Source organism: Palaemon carinicauda, chromosome 26, assembly GCF_036898095.1.
Source record: "Palaemon carinicauda isolate YSFRI2023 chromosome 26, ASM3689809v2, whole genome shotgun sequence".
Taxonomy (NCBI): Eukaryota; Metazoa; Arthropoda; class Malacostraca; order Decapoda; family Palaemonidae; genus Palaemon; species Palaemon carinicauda.
This window is the reverse complement of record NC_090750.1, coordinates 99,888,167-99,900,666: the sequence shown is the minus strand read 5'-3', so window position 1 is coordinate 99,900,666 and position 12,500 is coordinate 99,888,167. Positions and strand designations below refer to the sequence as shown.

The window sequence follows — 12,500 nt, the reverse complement described above, 5'->3', positions numbered from 1 at the left end:
GTTGGACAGGCTAGGGATCTCGAACGATTTAGGCCAAGGACGTGAAGGAAGCTCGTTTTTAGCCAAAAAAACGAGCTGCAAGGAACATGTAGCCGTTTCAGATGTGAAGCCTATGTTCCTGCTGAAGGCGTGGATCTCACTTACTCTTTTAGCTGTTGCTAGGCATACGAGGAAAAGAGTTTTTAATGTGAGGTCCTTAAAAGAGGCTGATTGGAGCGGTTCAAATCTAGATGACATAAGGAACCTTAGGACTACGTCTAGATTCCAGCCTGGAGTGGACAACCGACGTTCCTTTGAGGTCTCAAAAGACCTAAGGAGGTCCTGTAGATCTTTGTTGGTGGAAAGATCCAAGCCTCTGTGGCGGAAAACCGCTGCCAACATACTTCTGTAACCCTTGATAGTAGGAGCTGATAGGGATCTAACGTTCCTTAGATGTAACAGGAAGTCAGCAATCTGGGTTACAGTGGTACTGGTTGAGGAAACTGCATTGGCCTTGCACCAGCTTCGGAAGACTTCCCATTTAGATTGATAGACTCTGAGAGTGGATGTCCTCCTTGCTCTGGCAATCGCTCTGGCTGCCTCCTTCGAAAAGCCTCTAGCTCTTGAGAGTCTTTCGATAGTCTGAAGGCAGTCAGACGAAGAGCGTGGAGGTTTGGGTGTACCTTCTTTACGTGAGGTTGACGCAGAAGGTCCACTCTTAGAGGGAGAGTCCTGGGAACGTCGACCAGCCATTGCAGTACCTCTGTGAACCATTCTCTCGCGGGCCAGAGGGGAGCAACCAACGTCAGCCGTGTCCCTTTGTGAGAGGCGAACTTCTGAAGTACCCTGTTGACAATCTTGAACGGCGTGAATGCATACAGGTCGAGATGGGACCAATCCAGCAGAAAGGCATCCACGTGAACTGCTGCTGGGTCTGGAATCGGAGAACAATACAATGGGAGCCTCTTGGTCATCGAGGTAGCGAACAGATCTATGGTTGGCTGACCCCACAGGGTCCAAAGTCTGCTGCAAACATTCTTGTGAAGGGTCCACTCTGTGGGGATGACCTGACCCTTCCGGCTGAGGCGATCTGCCATGACATTCATATCGCCCTGAATGAACCTCGTTACCAGCGTGAGCCTTCGATCTTTTGACCAAATGAGGAGGTCCCTTGCGATCTCGAACAACTTCCTCGAATGAGTCCCCCCCTGCTTGGAGATGTAAGCCAAGGCTGTGGTGTTGTTGGAGTTCACCTCCACCACCTTGTTTAGCTGGAGGGACTTGAAGTTTATTAAGGCCAGATGAACCGCCAACAACTCCTTGCAATTGATGTGAAGTGTCCTTTGCTCCTGATTCCATGTTCCCGAGCATTCCTGTCCGTCCAATGTCGCACCCCAGCCCGAGTCTGATGCGTCCGAGAAGAGACGGTGGTCGGGGGTCTGAACAGCTAACGAAAGACCTTCCTTGAGAAGAATGCTGTTCTTCCACCACGTTAGAGTAGACCTCATCTCTTCGGAAACAGGAACTGAGACCGTCTCTAGCGTCATGTCCTTTATCCAGTGAGCAGCAAGATGATACTGAAGGGGGCGGAGGTGGAGTCTCCCTAACTCGATGAACATGGCCAGCGATGGAAGTGTCCCTGTTAGACTCATCCACTGCCTGACTGAGCATCGGTTCCTTCTCAGCATGCTCAGGATGCACTCTAGGGCTTGGTTGATCCTTGGGGCCGACGGAAAAGCCCGAAAAGCTCGACTCTGAATCTCCATACCCAGGTAAACAATGGTCTGGGATGGGACGAGCTGGGACTTCTCTAAATTGACCAGGAGGCCCAGTTCCTTGGTCAGATCCATAGTCCATCTGAGATTCTCCAGACAGCGACGACTTGTGGGAGCTCTTAAAAGCCAGTCGTCTAAATAGAGGGAGGCTCTGATGTCTGCCAAGTGAAGGAATTTCGCAATATTCCTCATCAGTCTCGTAAACACAAGAGGTGCCGTGCTTAGGCCAAAGCACAGGGCTTGGAACTGGTACACAACCTTTCCAAAGACGAATCTTAGGAAAGGTTGGGAGTCTGGATGGATGGGGACGTGAAAGTATGCGTCTTTCAGGTCTAACGAGACCATCCAGTCCTCCTGCCTGACCGCTGCTAGGACCGACTTCGTCGTCTCCATCGTGAACGTCTGCTTGGTGACATAAGCATTGAGAGCACTGACGTCCAGCACCGGTCTCCAACCTCCTGTCTTCTTGGCTACAAGGAAGAGACGGTTGTAAAAGCCCGGGGATTGATGATCCCGGACTATGACCACTGCTTCCTTTTGTAGCAAGAGCGACACCTCTTGTTGCAACGCTAGCCTCTTGTCCTTCTCCTTGTAGTTGGGAGAGAGGTTGATGGGAGATGTAGTTAGAGGGGGATTGAGGCAGAACGGAATTCTGTATCCCTCCCTTAGCCACTTCACAGACTGAGCGTCTGCACCTCTGCTCTCCCAAGCTTGCCAGAAGGTCTTGAGTCTGGCTCCTACTGCTGTCTGGAGAGGAAGGCAGTCAAAACTTGCCTTTTGCGGACTTGGAACCCTTCTTGGACTTGCCACGGTGACTGTCTGCACGGGTACCTCCTCTGCTGGAGGTTCTGCCACGAAAGGGCGGGATGAACCTAGAAGCAGGTGTATCAGCTGCTAAAGGGCGGAAGGGTCTAGGCACGGAAGGTAAGGTTTTAGCCTTACGTGCAGAAGAAGCCATGAGGTCATGCGTATCCTTCTGGATAAGAGAGGCAGCCATCCCCTTAATCAACTCCTCCGGAAACAAACACTTGGAGAGAGGAGCAAACAGCAGCTCTGACTTCTGGCAAGGAGTGATACCAGCAGATAAGAAGGAGCACAGATGTTCTCTCTTCTTGAGGACCCCTGATACATATGAAGCCGCAAGTTCACCAGACCCATCCCGTATTGCCTTGTCCATGCTGGACATGATCAGCATGGCCGAGTCCTTGTCAGAAGGGGAAGTCTTCCTGCTTAAGGCTCCCAAACACCAATCGAGGAAGTTGAATATCTCGAAGGCACGAAAGACTCCCTTCAACATATGATCAAGATCGGAAAGTGACCAGCAGATCTTCGAACGTCTCATAGCCAACCTGCGGGGAGAGTCAACCAGACTTGAGAAGTCGGCCTGGGCAGAGGCAGGAACCCCCAAGCCAGGTTCCTCTCCCGTGGCATACCAGACGCTCGACTTAGAAGCCAGCTTGGGAGGAGGAAACACAAAAGAGGTCCTTCCCAGTTGCTTCTTGGAATGCAACCAGTCCCCCATAACCCTCAAAGCTCTCCTTGATGATCTGGCGAGAACAAGCTTGGTGAAGGCAGGCGCAGCAGACTGCATGCCCATAGCAAACTCGGAGGGCGGAGAACGAGGGGTTGCAGACACAAAGTGTTCAGGATACAATTCTCTGAACAAAGCAAGGACTTTGCGAAAGTCTAAGGAGGGTGGCGAAGACTTGGGTCCTTCAACATCAGAGTGAGGATCATCCAGATGAGCAGCTTCATCCTCCGATACAACCTCATCCGAAAGTTGAGTTGTGAGTGGCAAAGGCAGAGCAGCAAGCTGAGCGGCTAAATCCTGCAGAACGGGTGCATGCGTACCTGCGGATCCATCATCATGCCTGTGCTGGACAGACTGTGAGCTGGCAACAACAAAAGCAGAGGGCCGGTGTGTGGGAGGGTCTGCGGTGGGCTGAGGAGCATGCGGTATGGTATGCAGAGCATGTCGTAAGGCATGCGGCTCATGCTGCATGGTATGCGGCTCATGCTGCATGGTATGCGGAGCATGCTGTAAGGTCTGCAGAGCATGCTGCATGGGCTGAGGAGAATGCCGCATAGTGCTGGAACCCGGCAACTCCTGATGCGGCAGCTCACGCATGTTAGCAGATGGTGCAGCAAGAACATGCGTCTGGCAGTGAGGACTGCGCATCGGTGGAGGAGCTCTCACAGGTGGGGTGTGGGAGCAGGCAGCCGCAGTATCTGCTGAGCGCACAACCTCTGCGGGTTGTAGGTTAACAGGAGAGGTGTTAACCTTCTCGGCATGATACTCCTGCATAAAAGCCGCAAGCTGAGACTGCATAGTCTGCAGCATGGACCACTTAGGGTCTACTGTGGCTGGAGCAACAACAGACGGAGCAGAGGCCTGTTGAGGGACCACTCTACCTCTCTTGGGAGGTGTGCAGTCATCAGATGACTGTGGCGAGTCCGAACTGACCCAGTGGCTACACCTGGGCCGTTGGACTAGCTCGGAAGGGTCCTTGCGTTTGAGCGGTCGTGAGACCTTGGTCCACCGTTTCCTCCTGGAAACCTCTTCCACAGACGAGGAATGTAAGGGCTCATTCGTCTGGGAGTGGAAGGGACGATCCTTAGCAGATGCGTCCGCAACCACTGAGGATACATCCGTGCGCCGATCAAGGCCTGCCGAACCCTTTGGTCCTTCGACATTGCTTCTCCCCTGGGCTTGGGAGCTTGCAAGAGGTCCCGGACTGGGAGGACGACTGGCACGCACAGATGTACCCTCATGCGCAACACTGACACTGACACTATGCACAGCACTAGCACTAACACTTCCCACTGCACTCTTCGCTTTCAGCTCTCTGACATCTGCCAAGAGCTGATTGCGGTCACTAACCAACGACTCCACCTTATCACCGAGAGCCTGAATGGCACGCAACATATCAGCCATTGCAGGCTGAGCACTCGTAGCAGGTTCGGGAGTCACCACCACAGGGGAAGGAAAAGGTTGAGGGGCATGGGGAGAGGAAAAATCCACAGAGCGAGAAGAACTCCTCCTATCTCTCTCCTTCTCTAACCTACGTGTATATCTGAGGAATTCATTAAAATCGAATTCCGAAAGCCCATCACATTCCCCACATCGATCTTCCAATTGACAGGATTTTCCCCTACAATTGGAACATACGGTGTGAGGATCTATAGAGGCCTTCGGAAGACGCCTATTACAAGTCCTAACACTACACTGCCTGTATTTAGGAACTTGGGAATGGTCAGACATCTTGAATTTTAGAAGTAGTCAAGGGGGAATTCCAAAATAAAGCAAAGATCGTTAACCAATGAATCAAATTAATTCCAAAAGCTTGCTAAGCTAAGGATAAAGCTTCCTGTACAGCGAAGGCTAAAATTTCAGAGCAAATACATCACCAAAACGTGAACAAAAGACTCCAAAATCAACAGCGTATCCATGTAGGTCTTGCCGGCGGCACGACAGAGGAAAAATTGAGGTCTTGTTGACAAGAAGTACTTGAGTACCTGACCACAGATGGCGCTGTTGTGTACACCCCCACCTGTATAGCGATCGCTGGCGTATCCCGACCGTAGATTTCTGTCGGGCAACGGAGTTGACAGCTACATGATCATCGGGTAAGATTAATATTGAAAATTCTCGAATTAGATTTACTCTTTTTTTATTGTCATGAGGGGTAGGTGGGTAAAGTTAGCTGAGAGAAGGTTGTCTCGCAAGCAAGGTTAGTATCATCCTCCTTCATATTACTAGGCTGGAAATCTTACGCTGCTTGACCATGGCCCTCACGCTACGAGAATGATCTACTGGAATTTTCTAGAATAAAGTCAATATATATGTCCCAGGAATGCATAAGTAGCAGAAAAGACCCAGCCTATCTCTTCAAAAGAACCAAAGTTTGCCTGCCCTCTCTCTTCTCAAGTGTGCCTCCTCTCTAACAAGAATAAGTATTTTACCCAATGTATATCGCATATAATGTTGTTCAAACGTTGATGAAATTTTTTTTTTTTTTGGGGGGGTGGTAATTCAAGCATAATGTGTTAATGTGAGTACTTTAACATAGATTTTGTACCAGGCCCTGTGAGATTTAGGTTAAACAGTGAAGTGCATTAAAAAATTTAGCTCAACTGTTCTGAAACTTGTGAACCAAAAGACGAAGTGTAACAGTTACATATATGTAAATTTCTTTGTGGTTTAATCATTGTGTTAAGTGTTAACTTTTTATCATTATCAAAATTAATTCCAGTGAAACAAGTGATTATATAATTTTCATAAAGTAAATTTTTTTTTTTTGGTCTTACTCTAAGGTTTTGTTCAGATTTAGTATTTTGAGTGACTTAATTTTGGTTTTAATTCTTCTGTACTATTGTTAACTTTTCATAGAATATATTTATTTTTGTAACTTGTGTGTTACTTCAATTACCAACATTTTCTTCAGAGCTTTTCTCATAATCCCTGACTAAGAACTAAAGTAAGAGTGTGTTTATGAATAGTTCACTAAATGATCACTCAGTTTTGTTTGAAAGTAACATAGGAGGCCTTTGGATATTCAGTGTTTGTATATATTGCCGACTGGGAGCTTCGTATATTCTCAGAGATCGGGTAATATTCAAGTGTAACAGATTTATGTAAAAATAAAAAGGGGGGTTTGGAGCTCAGGAGTTTATGTAATTCACCAACCGTAATATATAATTTTCGTGCCAACACCCGGAGTCGAGCGAATCCGTTTTAAATGTTTTCATTAAAGGTTTGAGCAGTTTAGTGTTGATAGGATTCTGTGTATCATTAGGATATAATTTTGGAGAGGTATAATTTTTTTGTAAAGGACAAGATGGCACAACTAAATGTACAAGAGTTTTTGGAAAACCTAATTGTTCTGGAATTGTCAGAAGTTTATTTAGCTAAGGCTCAGTGGCTCTTTATTTTAATGGCATGTGGTGGCCATGCAACAAGTGGAATGATTAAACCCCAAATCAAGTGTCTAGCTTTAGAAGTGTTGATAATATTGTAGCAGCTCACGAACTTTTGGAGAAGGCTGAAACCGAATTTGTAGAGAAGTAACTATCAGTTGACTTAGGAACTGATGGAATGAAAACCGAAAGGATTGTAGAGGCTGATATTCGACGAATTGCAGCGGAAGAGAACTTGATTATGTTGATGATGGCAGAACGGGAAGAGAGAGAGAGAAACGAGGCAAGAAAAATTGCAAAACATGCGAGAGTAATGGAAGCAAGGCAGGAAGAAAGAGAGAGAAGAAGCATGACATGTGAGGGATATGGAAGCAAGAGAAATTGCAAGACGGGAAGAAAGAGAGAGAAGAAGCATGACATGTGAGGGATATGGAAGCAAGAGAAATTGCAAGACGGGAAGAAAGAGAGAGAAGAAGCATGACATGAGAGGGAAATGGAAGCAAGAGAAATTGCAAGACGGGAAGAAAGAGAGAGAAGAAGCATGACATGTGAGGGATATGGAAGCAAGAGAAATTGCAAGACGGGAAGAAAGAGAGAGAAGAAGCATGACATGTGAGGGATATGGAAGCAAGAGAAATTGCAAGACGGGAAGAAAGAGAGAGAAGAAGCATGACATGAGAGGAAAATGGAAGCAAGAGAAATTGCAAGACGGGAAGAAAGAGAGAGAAGAAGCATGACATGTGAGGGATATGGAAGCAAGAGAAATTGCAAGACGGGAAGAAAGAGAGAGAAGAAGCATGACATGAGAGGGAAATGGAAGCAAGAGAAATTGCAAGTCTGGAAGAAAGAGAGAGAAGAAGCATGACATGTGAGGGATATGGACGCAAGAGAAATTGCAAGACGGGAAGACAGAGAGAAGAAGCAGCATGACATGAGAGAGGGAAATGGAAGCAAGAGAAATTGCAAGTCTGGAAGAAAGAGAGAGAGAAGAAGCAAGACATAGGAGGGAATTGGTGAAAGTTTTTTTTTCTGTTTTTCATGTATAGGCTTGTAAACCCTCAAAAGACATATACTGAAAGAAATTTAAGGAAGGGAAAACTTTCCTAAAATCATGATCTGATGGCATACTAGCCAGGTCTGCCCTTCAGATAGAATAGGTGAGTTTTGGACCTTCGCAGTTTTAAAGATTGATTAGATCCTGTTGTTTTCCCTTTGAAAAGTTGTTCACCTTTAAAAGCTATGCTCTGTAACAGGTAAGCTTCAAGGCATTCCACAGGGAACAAAGAAGAATCTTCGTTAGGAGGGACGATCTTCCGAGGAGCCCAGAGTTTAGTGGGGAGTTCATTTTTAGCCAGAAAAGCAGGATCCGGGCATAAATTAACTTCTCCTGATTTTGAGTATTCAATGTGACCATCATCCCTTGAAAGTACCACAATCTCGCTGACCCTAGCACCAGCAGCCTTAGTTAGTAAAAAGATCGATTTTTGAGTAAGATCCCTTAAAGAAGCAGAATAGCTATCTATTGAGGCTAATTACAAGAATTTCTCCAAAGACCAAAAAATTGTTTTGGGGGGAGAATTTGGTTTCAGTTTAGCTCAAACCTTAGGGATCTTATTAAACAGTTCTCTATTGAGTTATATATCAAAAGCATAAGATCATTGGAATCGAAGTCAACTTATGTTTCTTAACAAACTCCACCCAAATCTTCCAAGAGGTTAGATATTGCCTTCTTGTAGTGAAGGGCTTGTACGCCTCTATAAAAAACAACCCTTTCCTTCAAAATTCCGTAATTTTGTTTAGCAGCTAGAACAAGAAAAGCATGAGCTGAAGGTTTTCCTTTATCCAGCCCTATGGGCAAAAGCATAGTTGTACAACGTATGTTGGTCACTGAACAATCTCTCGTGAATGAGAAAAGTCCTCCCGAAGAAGAGCATCTCCTAGGACAAGCTTTCTTCTAGCTCTATGGAAGAAGGCGTAGGCGTATGACGTGTTGGTCACTGAACAATCTCTTGCGAACGAGAGAGAAGTCCCCCCAGAAGGAGGAACTGGCCTAGGACTTTGCTTTCCCTCAGCCCCAAAGGGGAGAAGCACAGTCTTCGGCGACAAGTAGCAGAAGCTGATCTTTGTCGAGCTATCGGAAATTCTTCCCGAAAGAGGGAAGGTTGCAGAACAGCTGAAGAAGGGAAGCTCGCCCTTGGAAGGGAAAGCAGCCCAACAGCGGGGAAGGTTAACTTTCCCTTGTAAGGGAAAGTTCTCAAACCCATCGTGACGAAACTCCTAGCAGCACTTCATGCTTCCAATCAGCAAGCCTTGTTCAAGTTGAAGGTTAGCAACAAGTGCTACCTTGTAAGATGAGCAGCTCACGAGCAGCCACAAGTAGCGCAGGACATTAACCGGAGTGGCTGAATTCATCAGCTGCTACCTGTAAAAAAGAAAAAAATAAGTTATGATGAATTACAATTTACATTTTCACAGCAAAAAATAGACTACTAGGGGAATAACTCAACCTCACACTGAGGGACCTGGGGGAACCCAATAAGGTAAGAGAATTCCTCAAGAGGGAGCGGCCAAATTAAGTTCAGCACTTGCTCCGCCAACCGAGAAAGGCCGTTGGCTCATCGCCAGCAAGGGGAGCGGAAAAGAGAGCTGAAAAGTTAAATCATAAGCAGTTATAAAATTCAACTTAATTGAATAAACCAACGGGAGCGCCACCAAATCCACGAACGGGAAAGGTGTAACACCACTGAGGAACTGCCAACCATCGACGAAGAGGGAGGGCAGCAAGGCAAGGGAGTAGTAGTATCAACACAATGACGACTCCCTTAAGGCTGAGACTGCCAGATACGCTGTCACGCAAACAGCAACTGTAATATAAGTTATAAATATTTAACAACATACTGTGTATATATATATATATATATATATATATATATATATATATATATATATATATATATATATCGTCGTCGTCGGCGCCCACTCGTGTCCGAGTATTGGATTCTGTCGTTAGCCATCAGCCTCCTATCTTTGGGGTGGGTGCTTATGTCTGATGTGGCTGTTAAGTCCTAGTCTGTGGTGGAAGAGTTGCGGACAGTGTTCACAAGGGAGGGTAGGTGGTGGGCGGGGCTGTTCTAATCGCTCTCTCCTTCTTCTCCTCCTAGCCTCCTCATTGTCTCTCCTCCTCTCCTCGAAGCCCACGGTGCCATGGTGTACTGTACTCCTCCAGGTTTTCCTGTCCCTGGCTGTTTCTTCCCATGAGGAAGGATCGATGTCAGTTAGAGCCAGGGTGCGCTTTAGTTGATCTTTATAGCGCATTTTCGGGGCTCCTCGTGGTCTAGTGACCTGGGTCAGTTCTCCGTAGAATATCTTCTTTGGGAGCCTAGATGGATCCATCCTATGCACGTGTCCTATCCAGCGGAAGCGGTGGTGGATGATGGTGGCCTCCATGCTGGTCAGCGAGGCACGTTCTAAGACTTCAATGTTGGTGGTGTGGCTCTCCCAGGGGATATTCAAGATCTGCCTCAGTTTAATTTGTTGGAAGCATTCTAGGTTTTTAATATCGCTTCTATATAGCGTCCATGTTTCACATGCATACAGGAGCGTGGAGAGGACTACTGCCCTGAACACCATTATTTTAGTGGTCATTGTCAGTGCGTGGTTGTTAAATACGCAGCAGTCGAGTCGGCCAAAGGCGGAGTGGGCTGCCCTGATCCTGTTCTCCACGTCCTTTTTGCTTCTGGGAGCTGATGTTAGGATGCTCCCTAGGTAGGAGAACTGGTCCACCTGTTGGTCATTCACTGTGGTATTGAAGTTCGGGAGCATCAGTCCTGGTGGATGTTGGACGAGGGTCTTGGTTTTGTCTGTGTTGACTTGCATCCCAAAACGTTCGTAGGCAGAGTTGTATGCATCAGCTAACGACTGCAGGTCCTCTGCCGTCTGACCTGGGGTGGCATTGTCATCAGCATACTGCAGTTCTTGCACTGCACACAAGGTGGTCTTGGTTCTGGCGCGGAGTCTAGCGAGGTTGAAAACTCCTCCATCCATGCGGAAACGTAGGTCGACTGAGGGTGTGTCTGGGGGAATCTCGTTGAGCATTGCTGCGGTATATAGCGAGAAACACGTTGGGGCCAGAACACAACCCTGCTTCAGGCTGCCGTTGATAATGGGCCTGAAAGAGAGTTCTGGTGGCAGACTCTCCCAACCATTCCGTCATGGAGGGCACGCACCAGCTTGACAAAATCAGGTGGGCAGCCATATCTTTTGAGGACAGCCCACATGGCAGGTCGAGGTACTTTGTCGAAGGCCTTTTTCAAATCCCAGAAGATGAACATTATGGGCTGTTGTTGTTCGAGGCTCTTCTCTTGTAGTTGTCACGCACAGATGATCATGTCTATGGTCCCGCGGGAAGGTCGAAAGCCGCACTGGGACTCTGGCAGGACGTCTTCTGCGAGAATAAGGAGGCGGTCAAGAAGAATCCGAGCGAAAATCTTACTCGCGATGCTTAGTACTGATATTCCCCGGTAGTTGTTACAGTTCTCCCTGTCTCCCTTCTTGAAGATGGTAATGATGTTTGCATCGCGGAAGTCACTGGGGAGGGTCTTGGTCTCCCATATTTTCAGTATAAGGAGCATCAAACGGTTCCTCAACCCGGGGCCACCGTGAGTGAGGAGCTCCAACGGGATGTCGTCTGGCACTGGGGCTTTGCCGGGCTTCACGCGCTGCAGAGCCTTGTTCAAGTCCTGGATGGAGGGTGGTAGTGCCATCCAGTGACGGACAGGATGCTGCGGGGTCATTCGCAGGAGATCGTCTGGGGTGTCTGCTTGGTCATTGAGGAGGTTCTCAAAGTGAGACCTCCACCTGGCCAGGATGCCCTCGCTGTCGGTGATGGTCGTGGCCCCATCCGCGTCCTTCAGGCCGCCCACTGATGACCGTGTGGGACTGAATATTTCCTTTGTTGCTGCATAGAGGCTGCGCAGGTCACGTTGGTCAGCGAAACTCTGTATTTCTGCAGCTTTTCTTTGCCACAGAATTAACTGTTTAACAATCAAGGAAAGTCTTTGTGGGAGAGAAAGGCAGCATGTCTGTCCCCTACAGTGACAAAGTAAGGTGGTTACTCAGCCGAGAGGTGTGAGTGAGCGGGGTAGCCAGTCTACCCCATCCCCACCCACACTAAAAATTATCAAGGCTCGTCTTTCAGCTACGCCGAAAGTAATACCCCTATAAATAGCAGAGGGTTTGTATTTGCAGCGGAACAAAGAAGAATTACAAGAGATATTAGGCATGATAAAAGAATAAGGAAAAAATAGAAAACCAAGAGCAGGAACAAAGGAAAGTTGCAGAAGTATTGAGGGAGCATTATTTGATTGATAACACCCTACAAAAAACAAATGCACAAAAATTGTAGTCACAACTGCCTACTTCCTTGGGATAAAAGGGCAAGCTAAGTTAAAAGCACAGTGTAATACTACCATAAGAATTTGTTATATTATAATAGAAAATATATTGAAATGTGTATTCGAGCAACAATCTGAATCATACAATGAAAAATCATTAGTTCACAAGAAGGCAGAGTTAAAAAACTTAGCGCTAAAAACACACAAGCGTCTTAAAAATAAATTTTACTTGCACACTCCAAGAAATACCAGTACCTATATCATATGCTATGTATAAGAAGATGCACTTTATTCTAAAATGGTAAAAGAAATAAAACTTACCTAAACACTACCCAGGGGAAAGGATACATATTGTCTTGATTGTGAGGGGGTAGTGTGAGTGGTGGAATGTTATGCTGCAAAGCCTCACACAATATTGAATCAAAAGCTACATAAG

The 12,500-nt window shown here is 46.8% G+C and overlaps 1 protein-coding gene across 2 annotated transcripts in view; it reads right to left on the bottom strand.

The window, feature by feature from the left end:
• The window catches only part of LOC137619720 (nuclear cap-binding protein subunit 1-like), a 180,622-nt gene that overhangs the window by 73,363 nt on the left and 94,759 nt on the right, over positions 1–12,500 (bottom strand). For both annotated transcript variants that reach the window (XM_068350011.1, XM_068350012.1), the window contains exon 6: positions 12,386–12,500. This exon is cut by the window's right edge and continues 49 nt beyond it. In XM_068350011.1, the coding sequence (XP_068206112.1) occupies positions 12,386–12,500 (115 nt within the window). The remainder of the gene's footprint in view (positions 1–12,385) is intronic.